The 17,658-nt window shown below is 51.2% G+C and overlaps 11 protein-coding genes across 11 annotated transcripts; 4 read left to right on the top strand and 7 right to left on the bottom strand.

The window, feature by feature from the left end:
• Positions 1 to 21: 21 nt before the first annotated feature.
• Positions 22 to 1,945, bottom strand: SAICODRAFT_59270 (uncharacterized protein; the record flags this gene model as incomplete). The annotated part of the gene is made up of 3 exons (XM_019169673.1): positions 22 to 169; positions 223 to 415; positions 466 to 1,945. 3 exons carry the CDS (start codon positions 1,943 to 1,945, stop codon positions 22 to 24), a joined length of 1,821 nt encoding a protein of 606 aa, XP_019022804.1.
• A 524-nt stretch (positions 1,946 to 2,469) lies between these two features.
• SAICODRAFT_59299 (uncharacterized protein) lies at positions 2,470 to 3,519 on the bottom strand (the record flags this gene model as incomplete). Its single annotated transcript, XM_019169678.1, has 2 exons — positions 2,470 to 3,375; positions 3,433 to 3,519. 2 exons carry the CDS (start codon positions 3,517 to 3,519, stop codon positions 2,470 to 2,472), a joined length of 993 nt encoding a protein of 330 aa, XP_019022803.1.
• Positions 3,520 to 3,716: 197 nt separating this feature from the next.
• Positions 3,717 to 4,611, bottom strand: SAICODRAFT_66677 (2-deoxy-D-gluconate 3-dehydrogenase). The gene is made up of 2 exons (XM_019170253.1): positions 4,453 to 4,611; positions 3,717 to 4,403 (listed from the first exon to the last, which is right to left on the bottom strand). Exons 1-2 carry the CDS (start codon positions 4,567 to 4,569, stop codon positions 3,762 to 3,764), a joined length of 759 nt encoding a protein of 252 aa, XP_019022802.1. The 5' UTR covers positions 4,570 to 4,611; the 3' UTR covers positions 3,717 to 3,761.
• Positions 4,612 to 4,762: 151 nt separating this feature from the next.
• SAICODRAFT_59206 (GroES-like protein) lies at positions 4,763 to 6,011 on the top strand (the record flags this gene model as incomplete). Its single annotated transcript, XM_019169666.1, has 3 exons — positions 4,763 to 4,886; positions 4,937 to 5,231; positions 5,285 to 6,011. The coding sequence occupies 3 exons, from the start codon at positions 4,763 to 4,765 to the stop codon at positions 6,009 to 6,011; spliced, it is 1,146 nt and encodes a 381-aa protein (XP_019022801.1).
• Positions 6,012 to 6,199: 188 nt separating this feature from the next.
• Positions 6,200 to 6,739, top strand: SAICODRAFT_31065 (uncharacterized protein). Its single transcript, XM_019167829.1, has one exon. It carries the CDS (start codon positions 6,427 to 6,429, stop codon positions 6,700 to 6,702), a length of 276 nt encoding a protein of 91 aa, XP_019022800.1. The 5' UTR covers positions 6,200 to 6,426; the 3' UTR covers positions 6,703 to 6,739.
• Positions 6,740 to 6,943: 204 nt separating this feature from the next.
• On the top strand, positions 6,944 to 7,635 carry SAICODRAFT_26445 (uncharacterized protein; the record flags this gene model as incomplete). The annotated part of the gene is made up of 2 exons (XM_019166939.1): positions 6,944 to 7,352; positions 7,412 to 7,635. 2 exons carry the CDS (start codon positions 6,944 to 6,946, stop codon positions 7,633 to 7,635), a joined length of 633 nt encoding a protein of 210 aa, XP_019022799.1.
• A 709-nt stretch (positions 7,636 to 8,344) lies between these two features.
• On the top strand, positions 8,345 to 9,588 carry SAICODRAFT_20352 (14-3-3 protein). Its single transcript, XM_019166246.1, has 4 exons — positions 8,345 to 8,418; positions 8,615 to 8,669; positions 8,730 to 9,133; positions 9,186 to 9,588. The coding sequence occupies exons 1-4, from the start codon at positions 8,404 to 8,406 to the stop codon at positions 9,558 to 9,560; spliced, it is 849 nt and encodes a 282-aa protein (XP_019022798.1). The 5' UTR covers positions 8,345 to 8,403; the 3' UTR covers positions 9,561 to 9,588.
• On the bottom strand, positions 9,584 to 11,244 carry SAICODRAFT_142188 (uncharacterized protein). The gene is made up of 2 exons (XM_019165502.1): positions 9,646 to 11,244; positions 9,584 to 9,590 (listed from the first exon to the last, which is right to left on the bottom strand). Exon 1 carries the CDS (start codon positions 11,170 to 11,172, stop codon positions 9,817 to 9,819), a length of 1,356 nt encoding a protein of 451 aa, XP_019022797.1. The 5' UTR covers positions 11,173 to 11,244; the 3' UTR covers positions 9,584 to 9,590; positions 9,646 to 9,816.
• A 175-nt stretch (positions 11,245 to 11,419) lies between these two features.
• SAICODRAFT_8619 (UBX-domain-containing protein) lies at positions 11,420 to 12,948 on the bottom strand (the record flags this gene model as incomplete). Its single annotated transcript, XM_019171426.1, has 4 exons — positions 11,420 to 11,940; positions 11,992 to 12,286; positions 12,341 to 12,432; positions 12,492 to 12,948. 4 exons carry the CDS (start codon positions 12,946 to 12,948, stop codon positions 11,420 to 11,422), a joined length of 1,365 nt encoding a protein of 454 aa, XP_019022796.1.
• A 586-nt stretch (positions 12,949 to 13,534) lies between these two features.
• On the bottom strand, positions 13,535 to 14,731 carry SAICODRAFT_36109 (peptide-N(4)-(N-acetyl-beta-glucosaminyl)asparagine amidase; the record flags this gene model as incomplete). The annotated part of the gene is made up of 6 exons (XM_019168473.1): positions 13,535 to 13,765; positions 13,821 to 13,890; positions 13,947 to 13,968; positions 14,024 to 14,222; positions 14,276 to 14,623; positions 14,678 to 14,731. The coding sequence occupies 6 exons, from the start codon at positions 14,729 to 14,731 to the stop codon at positions 13,535 to 13,537; spliced, it is 924 nt and encodes a 307-aa protein (XP_019022795.1).
• Positions 14,732 to 15,236: 505 nt separating this feature from the next.
• Positions 15,237 to 16,379, bottom strand: SAICODRAFT_31061 (DUF706-domain-containing protein). Its single transcript, XM_019167828.1, has one exon. The coding sequence runs from the start codon at positions 16,343 to 16,345 to the stop codon at positions 15,344 to 15,346; it is 1,002 nt and encodes a 333-aa protein (XP_019022794.1). The 5' UTR covers positions 16,346 to 16,379; the 3' UTR covers positions 15,237 to 15,343.
• Between the last annotated feature and the right edge of the window lie 1,279 nt (positions 16,380 to 17,658).

Genomic DNA, 17,658 nt, shown 5'->3' with positions numbered 1-17,658 from the left:
TCATCACATCAAATGGCGCCGCTAACGGCTGTCACAATAACCGGGGGCAGGTGCGCTCTTGTCCGCCCAGCTCTGAATTGTCGTAGACGTAGTGTAGACCATGACTCCGACTCCTGCAATCCCCATGGCGATGTCTGCAAGTTTGGCCCATCTGGTATTGGCGCATGCCCTGTTGAGTCAAGATTAGTCATGGTGTTTCTCACGCTGTGCAAGTGAACGTACCTGTAGTGCAGCATCGGTGGATAGATGTAGACGAGCGGCACGCATGCCAAGGATCCGATGAGCGAAACGAACTTGTCCAGGTCCGCAGCACCGAGCCAGGCTATCAGCGTCGAGAACATGACAAGGGCGAACCGGAAGAGGTTCTTCTCCCATTTGATCAAGCTGCTGTACTTTCCACTCTTCGTGAACAATGCTGTGATTGTATTAGTAAGATATAAAATTCTTCGCTGCTGCACAACTCACATTGCTCCATGATACGGATGGCCGGGAACAACTGTAACGGTGTCGAAAGGAGGATAGCCAACGAGTACAAGAACTGCATTGAGTTCACGAACTTGCTGTCCTGAGGAAGGTTGAGAAGGACAACGGTCTTCACACTGGATCCGTAGGCGGCATAACTCAAAACTCCTATGGAAGTGAAGACCACGGTAATGAGGAGCATCACACCTGACAAGACCTTCGGAAGCTTCTCTGGTCTCGCCATGGCCTCCTGCACCGGGATGATCAAGCCGATACCCTCAAACGTGAAGACGGCAGTACCGATGAAGAGCGTAAAGTCGTTGGCGTTGAACAACTCAATATCAGCCAGTCCATTCGTTGACAAGGTCAGGATGTCGTAGTAGTACAGTCCCAATAGACCCAACAGGATGAAAAAGTCGGCCACCAAAGCAGTTCCACTGAGCTTGTTGATATCCCTGATCATGGCCAGAGGCATGAAAATGATCAACTGAAGCAGGAACATCCAGATAATGTCGATCTTGACACGGCAGTCGGTCACAGCGGAAACAAACGCACTCAAGTTCTCTGCCGTGAAGATAGTGTACGCACACACGAATCCGATTTGCGAGATAGCGATCGAAAACAGGATAGCAGATCGCATCTTTGGTCCAAAAAGTGCACCTCCAATGTCACCAAAACTGCCTGGAATGACGAGTCTAGCATTCACCAGGAGTAGGAAACAGTACAAAGAGACGGCGGAGATACCCAGGAGGAAGAGAGACGAAAACAGCATACCACCGTTCAAGAAGGCCTTGGGAAGGAAAAGAACACCCGTTCCTACGAAAGACTTGAGAAGGAGCAAGACCGCCTTCGTGACAGTGGCATTGCCCTGTTGTTGTGCACGAGCGTGCGCCCTGGCTTTCCGTGGACTGGCGAGCAGTGGTTGTCTGTCATCGAGTCCTTCAGGGGCAACAGCTCGTCCTTCTTCTGCCACGTCCTCTCCGTACTCATCCTCTTCCTCCTCCTCCTCCAACTCCTCACCTGCAAAGTGGCCGTAGAGAGTCAGGAACTCGATGAAGTTTCTGGTGAGGAACGTTGGCTGCTTCGTTAGAGCCGGACGGTGGAGCTGGGGACGAGGTTGACTAGGGCCGTCCTCGTCCTCCGCATTCTGGGCATGCCTTTGTGCGATGAAGTTTCTTCGGAACCCTCCAGGCATGTGCAAGGCGCGCAACGTCTCGTCACCCGTCTCATCCATTCGTGGTTCAGAGTACGACAACGACCTTCCCTTCTTCAAAGCCGCCTGGGCTGCCTCCGCAGCAGCACTCTCTTGCCATCTGTAGACCTGACGAGTGATATCTCCACCTTGTAACTGCAGGGAACTGAATTCATCGTCAATTCCTCCGCCTCCGAGCTGACCTTTTGCCGCATGCTTCAAGCTTGTGCTCAATGCACTTGATTCACCGTTGTTCACTAGATGTCGGCGAACGACATCGGGATCGGCCATACCGAATTGGCTTGTGTTGCCCATTGAGCCGTACACACCAGCGGGTCCGGCGTCTGCGGGAGGAGTGCCCATGCGTCCTTGACGAAAGGGTGAACCGACGACGGCTTGCCGACTGAAAGACGAGGAGAATCTTGGGACAGAAGTGCCATGACGAGCCACCGAGTTCGACAGACGTGCCGTGGAGTGAGCCCGTGACGGCGATGATGCAATGCTATCGTGCGGTGACGACAGTGCTCCCGAGCGGACAGGCCGTGGAGACGACATTGCACTTGCTGTGGGATATAGATGCTGCTGGTCGTTAGGGTAGGAGAGTCGTTACGTTCGTTTCCTTGGCTGCTGTTCTGTACTGTAAAGTGATGCTGCGCTACGGAGGCCCTCTCGACATCAATGGCGCACGCCTAGACGATAAGCTCACATAAAACGAAAAATCCGATGTTCTAAAACCTGATTCGATAGATCTTGATAGGTATACGAAGGTGGTGCTCTTTATGCTATTGATATTGACGTTCTCCCTCCTCTCTTCTCTACTTCTTCTGCTCTGGAATGGGCGTGTTAAGCTCGCCCTTCTCAATTGCAGAGCGGACGTTGTCAAGGACGACGCATTCCATCGTGTACTGAGTCTCGTAAGTGTGAGTACCGAGGTGAGGGACGAGGATGACGTTCTCGTTCTTCAACAGCCCAGGGTGCACCTCGGGCTCATTCTCATATACGTCCAATCCAGCGGAGAACACCTTGCCAGACTCCAGAGCCTTGACCAAAGCATCCTCGTCCATGACGGGTCCACGCGCAGTGTTGACGACGACAACTCCATTCTTCATTTTCTCAAACTCCTTGGTTGAGATGATGTGGCGAGTGTGCTTGTTCAAGGGCAAGTTCAATGATAGAACGTCGGACTGCGCAAGCAACTCGTCGAAGCTAACGTACTTGGCACCAGCTTCCAGCTCAGGTGCAAGCCTGTTGCGGTTGTGGTAGATGATCTCCATGTCGAAGCCGCGAGCCCTTTGAGCCATAGCACGGCCGATACCTCCCATACCCAAAATACCTAGAACCTTGCCAGCAGGGTCGTGGCCGATTGGGCACTTGTTCTTGAACTCTCCTCTTCTCAATTGGTTCAAACCAAACTGGATCTTCCTCAATGCACCCAACAACAAGAAGAAAGCAGTGTCCGCAGTTGCACCATCCACGGCAGTCGGAACGTTGGAGACGTTGATCCCGGCCTTTGTACAGGCGTCAGCGTCGATCTGGTCGTATCCTGCACCGTTATGACAGATGTATTTCAGGCTCTTGGGCAGCTTAGAAATGAGCTCCTCGTCGATCAATCCGGTAATTGCGACGGAGACGAAAGTTCTGTAAACAGCGACGACACCATCCCACTTTCCTCCCTCAGCGCAGTCCTTGATGAATTCTTCTCGGTTCTTGGAGTCACAGATCTATAGGTACGCGGATCAGCACTGCAATTGGCATCTCACAAGTGAATCTGAACCGACCTGGAGCTCAGCAACGTCGCTCAAAGCCTCCCATTCCTTGGTCGCATGGTCGATCTTGCCGAGAAGAAGAACTGTTGGTTTTGTCATGTTTAGAATGTTCAGTTGGGTAACGGAATGCTGCCTGCAATTGGCCGTTGTTGACTTTTAAGTATACCTCTGCGTCCGCCGACGACCCGAACCTGGAGCTTCGGAGATCCGACGTCATGCGGGGTGCTGCGGGAAGCCGGGGAGATACGGGTGGGCAAAATAATACCGTGCCGATACGGTATGTGATTTGGATTTGTGTTTTCTCATAGCTCTAAGTTGGTCTCGGTCGCCGTGTAGGGGCTTCACCTTCCCATCCATCCTCCGTCAACCACCATAACCTCTCCACACATGTAATCAGACGCTCCGCTCGCCAGGAATACCACCGGTCCCTTAAAATCCTCCGGCGTCCCCCATCTTGCTGCGGGGATCCTTTCTAGAATGCCCTTGGCTCGGCTATCATCGTTTCTGAGAGCTGCAGTCATGTCCGTTGCAATGTATCCCGGAGCAAGAGCATTGACATTGATCCCCTTACATGACCATTCGTTTGACAGCGCTTGCGTCAATTGTCCGATACCACCCTTCGCAGCAGCATATGCTGGTACGTTGATGCCTCCTTGGAATGTCATGAGACTTGCAACGTTGATGATCTTGCCTTTCCGGCCGTTGTCGATCATGTATTTGCCGACTTCACGGCATAGCGTGAAGACGGTGGTCAAGTTGACCTGGAGAACCTCATTCCAATCATCATCTGGGAACTCTTCGGCTTTGTGTCTTCTTTGGATGCCACCGCAGTTGACTAAGATGTCAATATGGTAGCCGTCATTCAGGATTTCCGCGATGACAGTCTTGACAGCGGCGTTGTCGCCGAGGTTGCAAGTGTAGATAGGTGCCTTGCGACCGAGCACTTCAATCTTTTCCTTCGTAGCGGTACTCGAAGTATCTCTCTGCATTGCTGTGAGTTGATCGTTCCATAAGATGGATCAACGGGCATACCTGGATCATGATAACATCCGCACCCGCCTCCGCCAAAGCAATTGCCATAGCCTGGCCAATGCCTCTCGTAGCGCCAGTAATCAACGCAGTCTTTCCTTTCAGCGAAAACATCGACATGACTGTTGTGTTTGCGTCCTGTTCTCGATGTTGATGTACGATGTACATACCGGTACGGTACGTTGCCCTCAGCGTTAACATTTGTGGGGAAGCGGAGCGTGCGGGAAGCGCAGCCGCGGAATTGCGGTGGGAAGATGAACCGAGGACAAAATGGACCACAACGGCAACCAATTGAATAGTTGTCATGAAGAAAATGGGATTCGAAGCAGCCGTTCTTTGTGGGAAGAAGGAGATAAGGTTAGAGACCCGGGCTCTTGAAGATCCTGGTGAAGATGAAGTGCAGGTTGTGCCAAAGGCTATTGGTATCTGCGGATCAGGTGTGTTCCTTCCCGAAAGGCTGCTCAATGATACTAATTCGGGTGGGTAGATCTTCACTACTACGCTCACGGCGCAAACGGTCTCTTTGTCGTCAAAGAACCTCTCATCCTTGGCCACGAATCCGCGGGCTACGTTACGGCCGTCGGCCCCGGCGTAACCAACTTCAAAATCGGAGACCGCGTAGCACTCGAAGCAGGAACACCTTGCTCCACTTGCAAGATGTGTCGCATGGGTCGGTATAATCTTTGCGATGGGATGCAGTTTCGGAGTTCGGCGAAGAGGTTTCCGCATTGTGATGGGTATTTGTGTGAGCGTGTGAATCAGCATGTCGACTTCACACACAAGTGAGTTACTTCCTCCATATCTCAATAGATGTATTTGCTAATGAGATAAGTAGAATACCCGACTCTATCAGTTACGAAGAAGGAGCTCTCCTGGAACCGCTCTCCGTCGCCCTCCACGCCATTCGCCGATCTCAGCCTTCCCTGACGCCTGGTTCACGCATCCTCATCATGGGGTCCGGAACTGTAGGATTACTTGTTGCAGCAATGGCGAGGATCAATGGCGCCTCAGACATTACTATTGCTGACATCTCACAACGGCGTCTTGAGTTTGCGCAGACGACCGAGTGGGTGACTCGGACAGTCCTTGTTCCATTGAAGCGTGCGAAATATGGAGAGGATCCTGAGTTAGTTTATGCCAAGGATACTGCCTCCGAGCTGGTTAAAGCTGCAAAGATGGATCAGGAGACTTACGCCGGCTTCGACGTGACGTACGAATGCACCGGCGTCGACACATCGATCCAAACCTCCATTTTCGCGACTCGTCCAGGCGGCAAACTAGTGATGGTAGGAATGGGCAAACCCATCGCCACCCTCCCCATCGCATCCGCTATGACGCGTGAGATTGATCTTGTCGGTGTTTTCCGGTATTGTAATACGTATCCGGAAGCGATTAGGATGGTAGGGTCTGGAGGGGTTCCGGGGCTGGGGAAGTTGGTTACGCAGAGGTATCGGCTCGAGGATGCGAGGGAGGCTTTTGAGGTTGCGGAGAGGGGGCAGGATGAGGAGGGGCGGTTGGTGGTAAAGGTTGTAATCGGGGTGTATAAAGACAGTCTTTATTGAGAACTATCTCATCACTCGATACGATCTGACTTCTTGAAATATATCTGTTTCTATTTCTGTGGGTAAGCTGAGGCGTTCCCACGCCGGGCATCACAGTTTGACCGGCAATTAACCTTCAAGACCTGGGTGTCTTGGAGAGCAAGGTACGGCTGTCAACCCTTTCGTAAGACTGATCTGCCTACGTTACCCTGTCGGAGCTTTCTATAGCCAATCCAGCGGGTTCCGCCCGTTCTGCAGCTTGCGTGACCCGTTCGTCCTGCGGCCGGTCCGTGAGTGCGCTGTCAACTCTTGAAAAGGCGACGTTTACAGCTTGACCAAACTCAAGGCTCCCGCGGAATCTTGCTCCTTCGTTTATCACAAATCGTTATCATCGACGTCATCACCACAATCGCTTCGCAACGCAATCACAAGGAAGATGCACTCGCTGCAAGTCTTGGCCAGTACGATTCTTATCACGCTTCTCACGAATCAGCCGTTCGTTGCAGGCGACCTTATCACGTCTACGATCGTTGCCACACCCGGCGCGGTCCTTACATTTGAGGGAACAACCATCACGGTACCCGGTGCCGCAGCCGTGCAAACAGGATGGGGCACGACGTTCTCTGTGACCGACACGAGCACGTACACGAGTGCCGTGAACGGGAGTGTATCTACGGCGTCCGGTAGCAGCAGGTCTCTTGGTATCGTGTGATCAGACTGTCCAGCTCAAGTCCCGAAACAATCCAAGTATTCTGTCAGCTGTCAGTTGATGCCCTTCTGATTCGTGCAATTGAATAGGCTTGCTTATAAGGTTGTAGCCCAATCTGTGGGGGACGCTGCCTGCCTGCCACACTAGACCCTACGTAGGGATGACCTGAGAGGCAATTGCAGCCGTACAAATAGACCAGCTCAGTCCTCGCCACAGCATACACCCCCAATAGATAAACAAAACGATGAGCAAGCCGTTCGATATCCCCAACACTAGCTACTCTCCTCCAGCCGGTGCATATAGCCGTCCTGGCCGCCGGGCGTCGTTCTCCGCTGCTCCGACCGCCTCGTCGTTTACCTCGCTTTTCTCCAAGAGTCCGGCTTCGACGAGCAGCAACGCCTCTCCACCGCCGAATACCGACTCTTCATTCACGGATAAACGTCGTATGACGCTCGCTGAGACCGGATCGCGGCCGAAGGGGTTGCCGGCCATGTCTGGCGTCGTACACGAAGAAGTCTTTGATGAGCCTGAATCTTCATCTATCGTTTCTCCTATCTCTATGGGCTCTGCCAGGGCTGATACGCCGCCCATGGTACCCGGATCTTATGGTGGTTTCCTCGCTCGTCGTTTCTCTCTGTCTGCCAAGGCTTTGGGTATGTCGATTCTTGCCTGCTTAGGTGGTGATGCAGTGCTGACATGATGTGCTCCTTAGGCGATGCAAACAAACATAATACTGTTCCGAGAACTGCTCTTCCTCCGTCTCCGCCTGCCTCTCTTCCGTCTGGGTCTCCTTCTCAGACTGCTGGGGTTCCGCCGCCGCCGGGTGATTTCTTTGCCTATGGGAACGGGGAGAAGAAGGCGAGGAAGATGTCACTCAAGAGGCCGCCGACGCCGACTGGTGAGAGGATGTTACAGGGTCAATTCTCTTTTGATTAAGTGATTGATCAATCATGAATGTGGTCGTGGGTCGATGCGCACATTCAGTGGGGAGGAAACGAGTTTTGCAATTTAAAAGGGATAAACATGGTCTGTTTTGCGTTTGTCATTTGCACAGTCTAGCGGTCTTGGTCGGATATGGAAGGAAAGGATGGGTATTCATAGCGGACATGGAAGGGCGGGTACGATACAGTATGGATATGGATCTCGTTCTGGTTAACGTGTTTCATTACGGACAGGGAGATGTGGAGCAGAACAGGCGACGAGTGTGCGACGAGTGTACGATAGGATGAGAGAATGATATGGATGAAGTGATCCTGAAAAGGATGATCGGGTTTGATCGGAGTTTTGGGATTGCAAGAAATGAACATTACAAGTATGGATGTGGCTGTGCTCGCGATCAGAGTGTGTTTTGGTGCAAGTATACTTTGTCTTCGTTCTTCTGCGAGTTTGTTTTTTCTTTCATGCAATTCAATTCCGTACACGGTTAAATGGTTCAACATGCCCAACCGTCGAGCTTCTGTCAGCAGCAGTCACGGAGCAACGCTGGTGGGAGCTGAGAACTCATCACGATAATAAGCGGGAATGAAGAACGCAACCTCCGTGTATACAAAGAGACCCAGCACCGACCCAGTCGACCCGCCCACGTCACTTCAGCATGTGCCATCGACCCCCTAATCGACCCGCGCGCTAAGACTCACCCCACGGCCGACACCAAGAGCTGCCTCCTCAACACCAAACAGAAGAACAAACAATCTCCAATTCACTATGGCTGACTCTGAGGTGAGTACGCTCTATCCTCCGCCATGTATGCTGCTGTCGTCAATTGAGTCGCTGTTATGATGCTGCGGCGATGCGGAGGTGTGCGGTTCGCTCGTTGGGTATCGAAGCGATAAGGGTGTAGCGACCGATGGAGGACGAGCATACATTGCGGATGGAGTTGGCTTAACTTTTGGGTGGTTACTAATACGAGTCACAGCGCGAAAAGAAGGTTTTTCTTGGAAAGTTGTCCGAGCAGGCTGAGCGTTACGATGGTATGTTCCTCTCCACCTCCGCATCCATGCAGCATACACTGACTGACCCATTACTACCAGAAATGGTCACCTACATGAAGGAGGTCGCCTCCATGCCTGGAGAGCTTTCCGTGGAGGAGCGAAACCTCCTCTCCGTCGCCTACAAGAACGTTATCGGAGCCCGTCGTGCATCTTGGCGTATCATCTCCTCTATCGAGCAGAAGGAGGAGACAAAAGCCGCCTCTTCGCCCTCCGCTAACATCGATAAGATTCGCGGATACCGTCAGACTATCGAGAAGGAATTGGAGGATGTCTGCAATGATGTTTTGAAGGTTTTGGACGAGCACCTTGTGCCGAAGGCTGAGCAGGGTGGAAGCAAGGTCTTCTACCTTAAGATGAAGGGTGACTACCACAGGTATCTTGCCGAGTTTGCCAGCGGTGACAAGCGAAAGGAGGCCGCTACTCTTGCTCATGAAGCATACAAGGTATGCGACTACATCAATATCAACCGTGAGATAGTACTAACCAGTACGCTAGGGTGCCACCGACGTTGCTCAGACCGGCCTTCCTTCCACACACCCAATCCGCCTCGGTCTCGCCTTGAACTTCTCCGTCTTTTACTACGAAATCCTCAACTCGCCCGACCGTGCCTGCCATCTCGCCAAGCAGGCCTTCGACGACGCGATTGCCGAGTTGGATGCTTTGAGCGAAGAGAGCTACCGCGACTCTACCTTGATTTTGCAGTTGTTGAGGGATAACTTGACCCTCTGGACGAGCGACTTGGAGACTGGAGACGAGAGTGCTGCGGCCCCTGCGCAGCAGGAGACGACCGATGTTGTCAAGCCTGAGGCGTCGGAGACTGCCGAGACTCCGGAGAAGATGGATACTGATGTCAAGACTGAGGAGCAGTAAAGGGGAGATGGGAAGAGGGTGAGGGCGGATAGGAACATGGATATCAGAGTTGGAGTGCGGGGTGGGGTGGCGTGGCGTGGCGGATTTTCTTTTACCTTTGATTTCTGTTGAGTGGTTTAAGTTTGGCTTGCTAGTGATGTCAGCCGGCGGTGAATCTCGTTGTCTTGTTGCTATAATGATCGATTATTTTCATCATATCACTGCTTCAGTGAATGACCCCAGTTCTGCCTCGTATAAACTCCAAAATCGAAGTCCCTTATTGCCTGTCTCTGGGATCTCTGCTTCTGTACGAATCCCGATTGCAATCCCGGTCACGCCTGTCCCTTTCTCTATCACGGCTAGAGTCTCGTCGATTATCCCGACTCCTGTCGTAGTCCCGTCTGGAGTCCCTATCTCTGCTACGTTCCCGTCTTCTCCGGCTATCCCTGTCCCTATCCTGACTTCTTGACCGACTACTCCTTCTTCGTCGGTCCCTGTCACGGTCCTCTCTTCTTGAAGAGCGAGGTTCATCTTCATCCCTGCTCCTTCTGCTAGTCGTTGCGCTTGGGTCGCGAAGTCGCTCTTGGTCCTGCCGAGAGTTGCTTCCCCTGCTGCTCCGTTCACCGTCTGCGGTCGCTTCCCTTGAAGACTTACGTGGCTCCTCTTCCCTCCGTCTTTTTTGCTCAACCTCCATGTCCTCCTTGATCACCTCGCCCGTTCTCTTGTTCACTTTCACAACGGGTACGTAGGTCTTGTCCAGCCGAGGATTCCTCTTCTTTGCACCATTGCCCCAGGCTCCAAGTTCTTCACCCATTGCTGCTTCTCTGCTTTTTGCACCGATACCCAGGAACGCTGGCCGTCGGATAACCTCCTTGACTCCTCCTGCCTTGTTTCGACCTATGCCTTCCCCGTCTTTCCATCCCATGCCTCGCAGAAGCGCCGCGCCGAACTCCTCGACAGGAATGGCTTCATATGCCTCGAGTGATGCTACATCTGGGCGCGACTCAACGTCCATGCGATAAGCATCGTCTTCGTTTGCAGGTTTGCTTGCACGCCAATCGTTCTCGGTTTCGATCGGTGCCAGAACGAGATCTGATCTCCTCTTTTCTTTATCACCTGCAAGCAAGGCCTTTATTGCTGCTTGATCCTCGCTCACTCGTTCTTCGGCTTGTGGAACAGGCGCCTCTGTTCTTGACGGGTCCTCCGACGTCGCTACCTGAACGTCGTCCTTTTTCTCCACAAACTGCAGACCATACGCTTGTGGCCGATCCCCAAACACTTCCGGTCCACCACTGTCGGCCTGCGCTCTTTGTTCCTGGTCCGGTATGTATCCTAACCCCTTCTTCTTGCGGCTCTCCGCTCGCCAATCCCGATTTTGCAGTCGTGGGATGACTATTGGTCCTTTCAGTTCGTCATCTTGGGGGTTTAAGGAGAGTGCGCCCTTCTCGGCATCGAATCCAGAGAGCAGTTGGGTTTTGGTCGTAGGTTCTTCAGTGTCGGAGTCGGATTCGAACCCTGTGCGGCGCTTCGGCGCAGACGAAGCAAATGGAGAAGGCTTCACGGAGGGTGCTGTTGCCTTCTTTGCTCCTAGCGAGAGTGAGAAGGATGGCTTACTGGAGCCATTCTGTGCCATAGCAAACAGATCTATCTGAAGTCGAAGGCCCTCTGTTGGCGTCAGGGCTATCCTGGTCGACGCGTTGTGCTGCGACGTATTGCAGCTGCCTGCGGGTCAGGGGTGGGGGAACCTTAAATAGAAGGCCGACCAAACATCGTAGCCATTGATAATTCTCTATTACGAAGACACCTCCCTGTAGTTAATCGTACTCCCGCGTTGACCATGTCCAAGCATTAAGACTACCTCTCCGCCTTCCCCACCCCCATCACTGCGTAAACTCCATGATAACCGTGGCATTCTTCAGCCCCGCCGCTTCGATAGTCTCATCCAGGTGCTCAATCAACTTCATCCTATTGAACGTCAAATCGAACGTTCTCGAGTCTGCCCCGTCAACCTCGGCTTTAATGTACTCATACACAGCCTGAACGGGGTCATCCAAGTTGAACCTCCTGATCTTTCTCCCGTCTGGAAGACGAAGCTGAATTCGAGTGGTTGTTTTGGGATCTGTGGGCTCTGGCCGAGATACAGGCTTGATGACGTCGAACGGTGAGGCGGGCTCTGCTGCGGTTTCCGCTGCTGGAGCCTCCGCAGCTTCCATCTCCATCGGATCAGTGTATTCAACATCTGGAGTCATGGCCTCGGTAGGGTGCTTCATAGAAGCTGACAACGCAGCATTCATTTGCTCTTCCTCAGTCACGAGAGAGGGGTCCCTCTTAGTCTTAGCCTTCTTAGCAATTGGATTCTTGGCCTTGATGTCGAGAGAAAAGCGGTCCAGGAACTCATGCACTGTGGAAGCCATCAGTAAGCGGCACAGAGGAAGGAACTGATGATTTATACCTTGCATCAAGAAATCTGTCGCTGTCATCATCTCGCTCCAAACCTTGACCTGTTCACCAGTTCTCGGATCCAAAATGGCGATATGCGGGTACTTTCTGGTTGAATAGATGGTGACAAAGCGTTGTCCGTCTTGACCATCCTTGTTGTATTGCATGAAGAGGAAGTTTTCTCTGATCATCTCTTTCACGGCATTGTTCGACCAAAGGTCGCGGTTGAGGCATTGACAATTGAAATCCGTGAGGTCTTGGATGTTGACCATCAACCATTTCAGCTCTTCCTTCCCTTGATCTCGAGCCTGAGTAACCTCTGTTAGCGATGTTTTCAACTAGCAAAGCATTCCATGATTTACCGAGTCAAGATCCAAATTGGTCATGATGTCGAATGGTGGACGGAACATCTTCGCCAACCGAGAGGCTTTACTGCTGGCTTCCGCGGCGCCACCTGTTCGATATCATCATTAGCATATACTTTAGCAAAACCTGGCGAATGCGAGGACTTACCCGTAGTATCATCCTCCTCGTTGCCTTCAGCATCCCAGACAGACCTTTGTTGATTGAAGATTCCTGGCCTTGACGACCTTCCCCTTAGGCTTGGGAACATTTCCGCTCCATAACCCATCCCTGGCATCATCCCTTCATACTCCGGCTCTACGAGTGTCTGCGTAGTCGGTGCAATCGGTGCCCGCACTTCTTGATTGCCATACTCCGCCGCCAGCCGCCTCGCCATCGCTTCGTCGTCCTCTAAGTCATCCTCGTCAGGGATTTGGACAGGAGATTCACGACCACCAGTGCCGGTGTGTGAGGAGGGTTCTGTGTTCAGGTCTGCACCTCCAGACTCGAAGAAGAGCATCACGGCGCTTTCGATATTGCCGTCGCTTACACGAAGGTATTGCTCCGCTGTTGCTGGCTTCGCATCTGTAATAGCACAGAACTGAGCAATGGCTTCCTGGTCATCCATGCTGGTCGGTCGGCAGTGATGAATGCAATGGATTAAGTTGGTGTTTTCGTTGCGGAGGAGCAATTACGTATGCTCTGTATACTTAAGGCACCGCGCAACCGGCATGTACGGCGACGACGACTGCTCAAGTGCGGAAAGCTTACGGTGCGGAGAGAACAGCAAGACGAATGAGAATGACAGAGAAGCTGGTAAGAACGAACGAACGTGTATTTGAACTAGCATAGACACACACAAGGGGAATAGGAGAAGGCATGTCCGGGGACGTCGGCCCAACAGCTCAGACCTAACTGAATAGGAGTATCGCAATATGGTTCTTTAGTCCCCGATGACAGTCTGGGACGCGGCAGTGGACGTAAACGTCCACCTGGCAATGAAACGGCTTAGTTATAACCATAATTCCATCGTGGCATGCATCCAGTGAATTTTTGATCGGATTGCTCCAGAACCGCGACCTGCCGGCAAATTTATAGGAATCTCGTGAGAAAGGCACTCATAGGCCCCGCACCACACCCAGTGAAATACATGGTTCTCCATGATTGGTATGAACGATACAATTATAATTGAACGTTGTTTCCTAGCCGTGCTTCTAGGCTGCTCCCGGGCCCTTTCCGTCCTCTCCTCTTGCCCTCTTCCATTCAGCGTTTCCAGACTGTCTTCCCTGAAGTTCTTCTGTCTTTGTTGGGATAGCATCAGCGTGTGCTCTGTTCCATTTCAGCTTCTCCAAGTTTCCCAGCTCTTTTACATCTTGTTCTTCGAGCACAGCTCTTTCTGACGGTGGAAGGTGTGAACGAAGTTGTCGATTGAGATCAACGATGGCCTATCAAGCATTAGCAACTTGTCACTTCGAAAGAAAAGATATTAGCTTAACTCACCTTCCGCAAGGTTTCTTCTGACCCGCGATTGCGAGGCAAACTCTGACTTTCGGTTCGAACGTATCGTGGCCTATATGTTTCAAATGTCAACCATCTTCACGTTACTGCCGGGGCACCAGCACATACGTAACGTCCTGCACACTGTCAACTATTCTTGCTGTCAGTATTGGTCAATGTTGAAGAAGGGTCGAGGGCATTCATACCTCCAAAGCCAATGCAATAGCTCATCTTCTTTCCCCACCCCTCGGCGTACACCTTCGGCGTACCCCACGCGTTCTCACACGAATCTGCGTGTATCCATCGACCTTGCTTTTCTGACCAAACTTCGGTCCATACGTGATCTTCAGCGTTCCAAACCCAACGTGCACGTGAACCAAGGGCACGGACTAGGAGGGTGAAGCACTGTACCGTGTTAGCACATCACTTCAGCTCTTCCTCACAGCCAGAATACTGACGTTGGCCCACTCTCCGCATCTTCCACGTCGCGTTTCCAGAAGCTTGGCTGGATGATCATATCTTGGGAAGCGTTCCTGCCTTGAGCAGTGAGGACACCAGTATACTTCTGTCCTCCCAGCTCCATCCCGTCTTTCTTGATCTGTCGGCTGTCCCGCTCCTTGACCTTGGGTTTCCCCTTGACACCTGGAGCACGCCGGGCTGTTGACCCATGTGAAGAAGTCATTCTTGAACCATGCCATGAGCGCACGTATAACATGGTCTTGATGACCCCAAGAAGAATCTGCTTTACCCTTTTCCTCTGCTTCAGCATATATACGGTCTAGAGGAATGACTGATAAGGCTCTATCCTGTAAATTCCATTAGTATTACTGAAGAGTGGTTCCTGACCGGCAAAGACGAACCTGCAATGTCTGAGATTCATACTGCTGAGGAGTCCGCGACAAGGCAAAGATCATGTTATATAATTGTTGATCCTGATGCGACATTGCATTTGAGGCCGAGCTTGGTGCTGGTACTTGTGGGGCTCCAGGCCGGGAACTGCCTGCCTGTGGTCCACGTCGCCTGGAAACGACTAGATTCTGGAAGCGTTGGGCAAGGTCGCTCGCCCATTCTCTATGGTGGTGATGCGACATGACTTGAGGAGGTGAATGGCGTATAATGTGCTGCTCGATTGTTGTTTATGCCGGCACGTCATTGAATGCGACCAACGGCAGGGTCCCGCTCTGTGCGGTAAGTGAGCCCTACATACCCGGTGGATACCTACTTACCGGTATGTTTACACGTAAAGTCCACCAATTCGTAGAGTTACTTAGCTACAGTACGTTTGCAGTTGGAGCGCAGCTGGATTTCATGGGATAGCAACTTGCACCGCATTTAGCAAACTCGTTCACGATTGAATATAGAAGAACCAAATTGATAAGGTATGCTGGGTATCCTAATTCAACTGCAGATGCATGCCTGGCTAGGTATGCTTAATGCTAAACGCCATATTACCTGAATGTGTCCTTTCGATTGTGTCCATATCCGTGCACGCCGTGCCAATGGCTAACATACCCTGTGCAATGTTCTCAGAAATCAACTAGCGGAGGAAAATACTCAGCAATGAGCTCCATGTAGTATGGCTTCAGCTTATCAACGTCTGGTAACGTGTCATCCTTCGAGTAAAGATCGTATGGATTGAATGCTTGTACGGCTTTCAACAGCTCATGATCCTTGGGCGCCATTAGGTGTCGATACGCACCTTCCCGATGCCAGGGATAGAACGAATGGTACCTTATCATTGCAAGCGCCTCTTCAGGTAGGGAGGATTGCTGTTTGCAGATCTGGTACAGGTATTCGTCGTGGCCAAAAGACAGCATAACGTTATCTAAACCGCAGTGAGGCTTGTAAATGCCGTACTGTGTCGAATAAATTGGATGTTTGTAGTCCGGGTTCGCCTTGAAGGTTTCCGGGAAGATGCATTCTGGTGGAAATTTGCACCCTACCACGAAAGTGTCGCCGACAACATCCCACTGCCCTTCTGCGTCGAAGAAATACAGAAGTTTTCCCAGATCATGAATTAGTCCGGTTAACTGCATCCACCTAGGTTTGTTGTCTCTTCGGATAGCCTCCGCTGTTAACAGCAGATGCTGAATTTGACTCAATTCGATATCGGGATCGGAGTCGTCGATCAACGTGTTCAGCTTTTCGATTGCAGCCCACACACCCATACGAGCTCTCTTCTTGGTGTTCATCATGCATCGAGCCTTAAGATTGTATGCCACTGTCTGCTTTGAATGCTGCTCCTTGTAAAACTCCCTGACTCGCAGCTTGGCCTCTTCGTAACGCCTGAACTTGTCTGCTTTGGACACTGTGTCGGCGAAGTATTTGGTGTCTGTATCATCCCATGCTGTCGGCGAAGGCTGTGACTCGGACACGCAGCCCTTCAACGCGTTCACGGTATCAATCTCATCGGATGTTTCTTCAAGGGCTTGACCACACCGGCGACTATTTGGAAAAAGAAGTGCGTTCGGTGTTCCGCTGCTGTCCACTTGACAAAAAGAGCGTTTGCGAGCCGGCAGCGCAGACATCGTCAGTCGAAAAGTCGGTTTCTAATCTGACCCTGCTGAGTCGACCGTATGTGGTGCTATGGATGTCCGGAGGTGCCCAGAGACTCGCGCGACGTGTTGAACAACGCGGAGTGATCCTCTTGGATGGGAAGTTGGCTGAAAGAATTTGATCCAAAGAGCGATGGAAGTGCCAACGAGCCTCTTTTGCTCCGCGATGAGGGCCTCGCAGAATTGCTGCTTGTTCGTACTTGCCGATCGAGTTCTTCGAAGAGGTTGTGCTTCGGTACACTTTACTACGGACAAACGATCTTCCATGTTTGGAGGCGCAGCGTCTCGCCTAAGCTAACTTCCGCTGGAGACCGACCAAGTGCCGATCTCATCCCCGCAACAAAATCCTGGGACAGCGAGCTCGCTGGGGAAGGAATGGCCTTTATTCATCCATAACCTGAACTCCAGCTCAATTACACAGTGTACCCATGGCAGCAGACAATGTAGTATTTACCAGAAATAGCTCTGAGAGACGCGGAATCTATACCTTGATTAGACCGCTTAGAAATGCATTCTTCGTGGGTCAAAAGAGAAAACTACACCTAGTTGGGCCGGTCTTTAGCAGATAATCTCAAGGGGATCGAAAATGCCATAGCGTGAGACTCATAGATTCCCAGGTTACCTTACGTTCCTGACAATCATGAATTAAAAAAATCCTGATTAATCCAGGATCATATTCTGCATAACAGGACCCAAACCACGATTTAGTCAGCATAAACCATGGTTTTATTGGGCTTAATCCCAGGAAAAATCGTGCAAGGATGCGAAAGAGCGAGGGGAAACAGTTACGGTAGTCTTAGACCAAAACAGTCAAATTACCAGGTAAGAGAGATTTATTTTCAGTATTCTAATACCTAATAGCTGTAAACATGTCCCTATGACTCAGAAGGTTACCACAAGTTCAATGTTATAAAACGAAATCTCATTCATACCTGTTCTTGTTTGACCTTTGGTGCTCAAAACGCATGTAAGGATTTAAGGCTTTTCGGAAACCTTCAAAGAGGTGAATCCAAGCTTTTAACATGGATTACCTATTGCCAACAGAATCGAATTCCATGGTTTTAACCCTTGTAAAGGATGACGAGGTTCTGTTGCATACACGACATATATACATATACATGACCTATAATAATATATACATATACGATCATTTACATATACATATATGTTGATCATGCATCTGTGCATGTGTGAAAGGAGAAGGTCCTTCTGGTTCTACGTTCGTGAAATCATGGATTACAAAATCCCGTATAATCCATGTTTCGGGACTCATATCATGATTTTTG

The sequence above is a fragment of the Saitoella complicata genome, assembly GCF_001661265.1.
Source record: "Saitoella complicata NRRL Y-17804 unplaced genomic scaffold SAICOscaffold_18, whole genome shotgun sequence".
Classification (NCBI taxonomy): Eukaryota; Fungi; Ascomycota; class Saitoellomycetes; order Saitoellales; family Saitoellaceae; genus Saitoella; species Saitoella complicata.
This window is presented reverse-complemented; position numbering and strand designations above follow the sequence as displayed.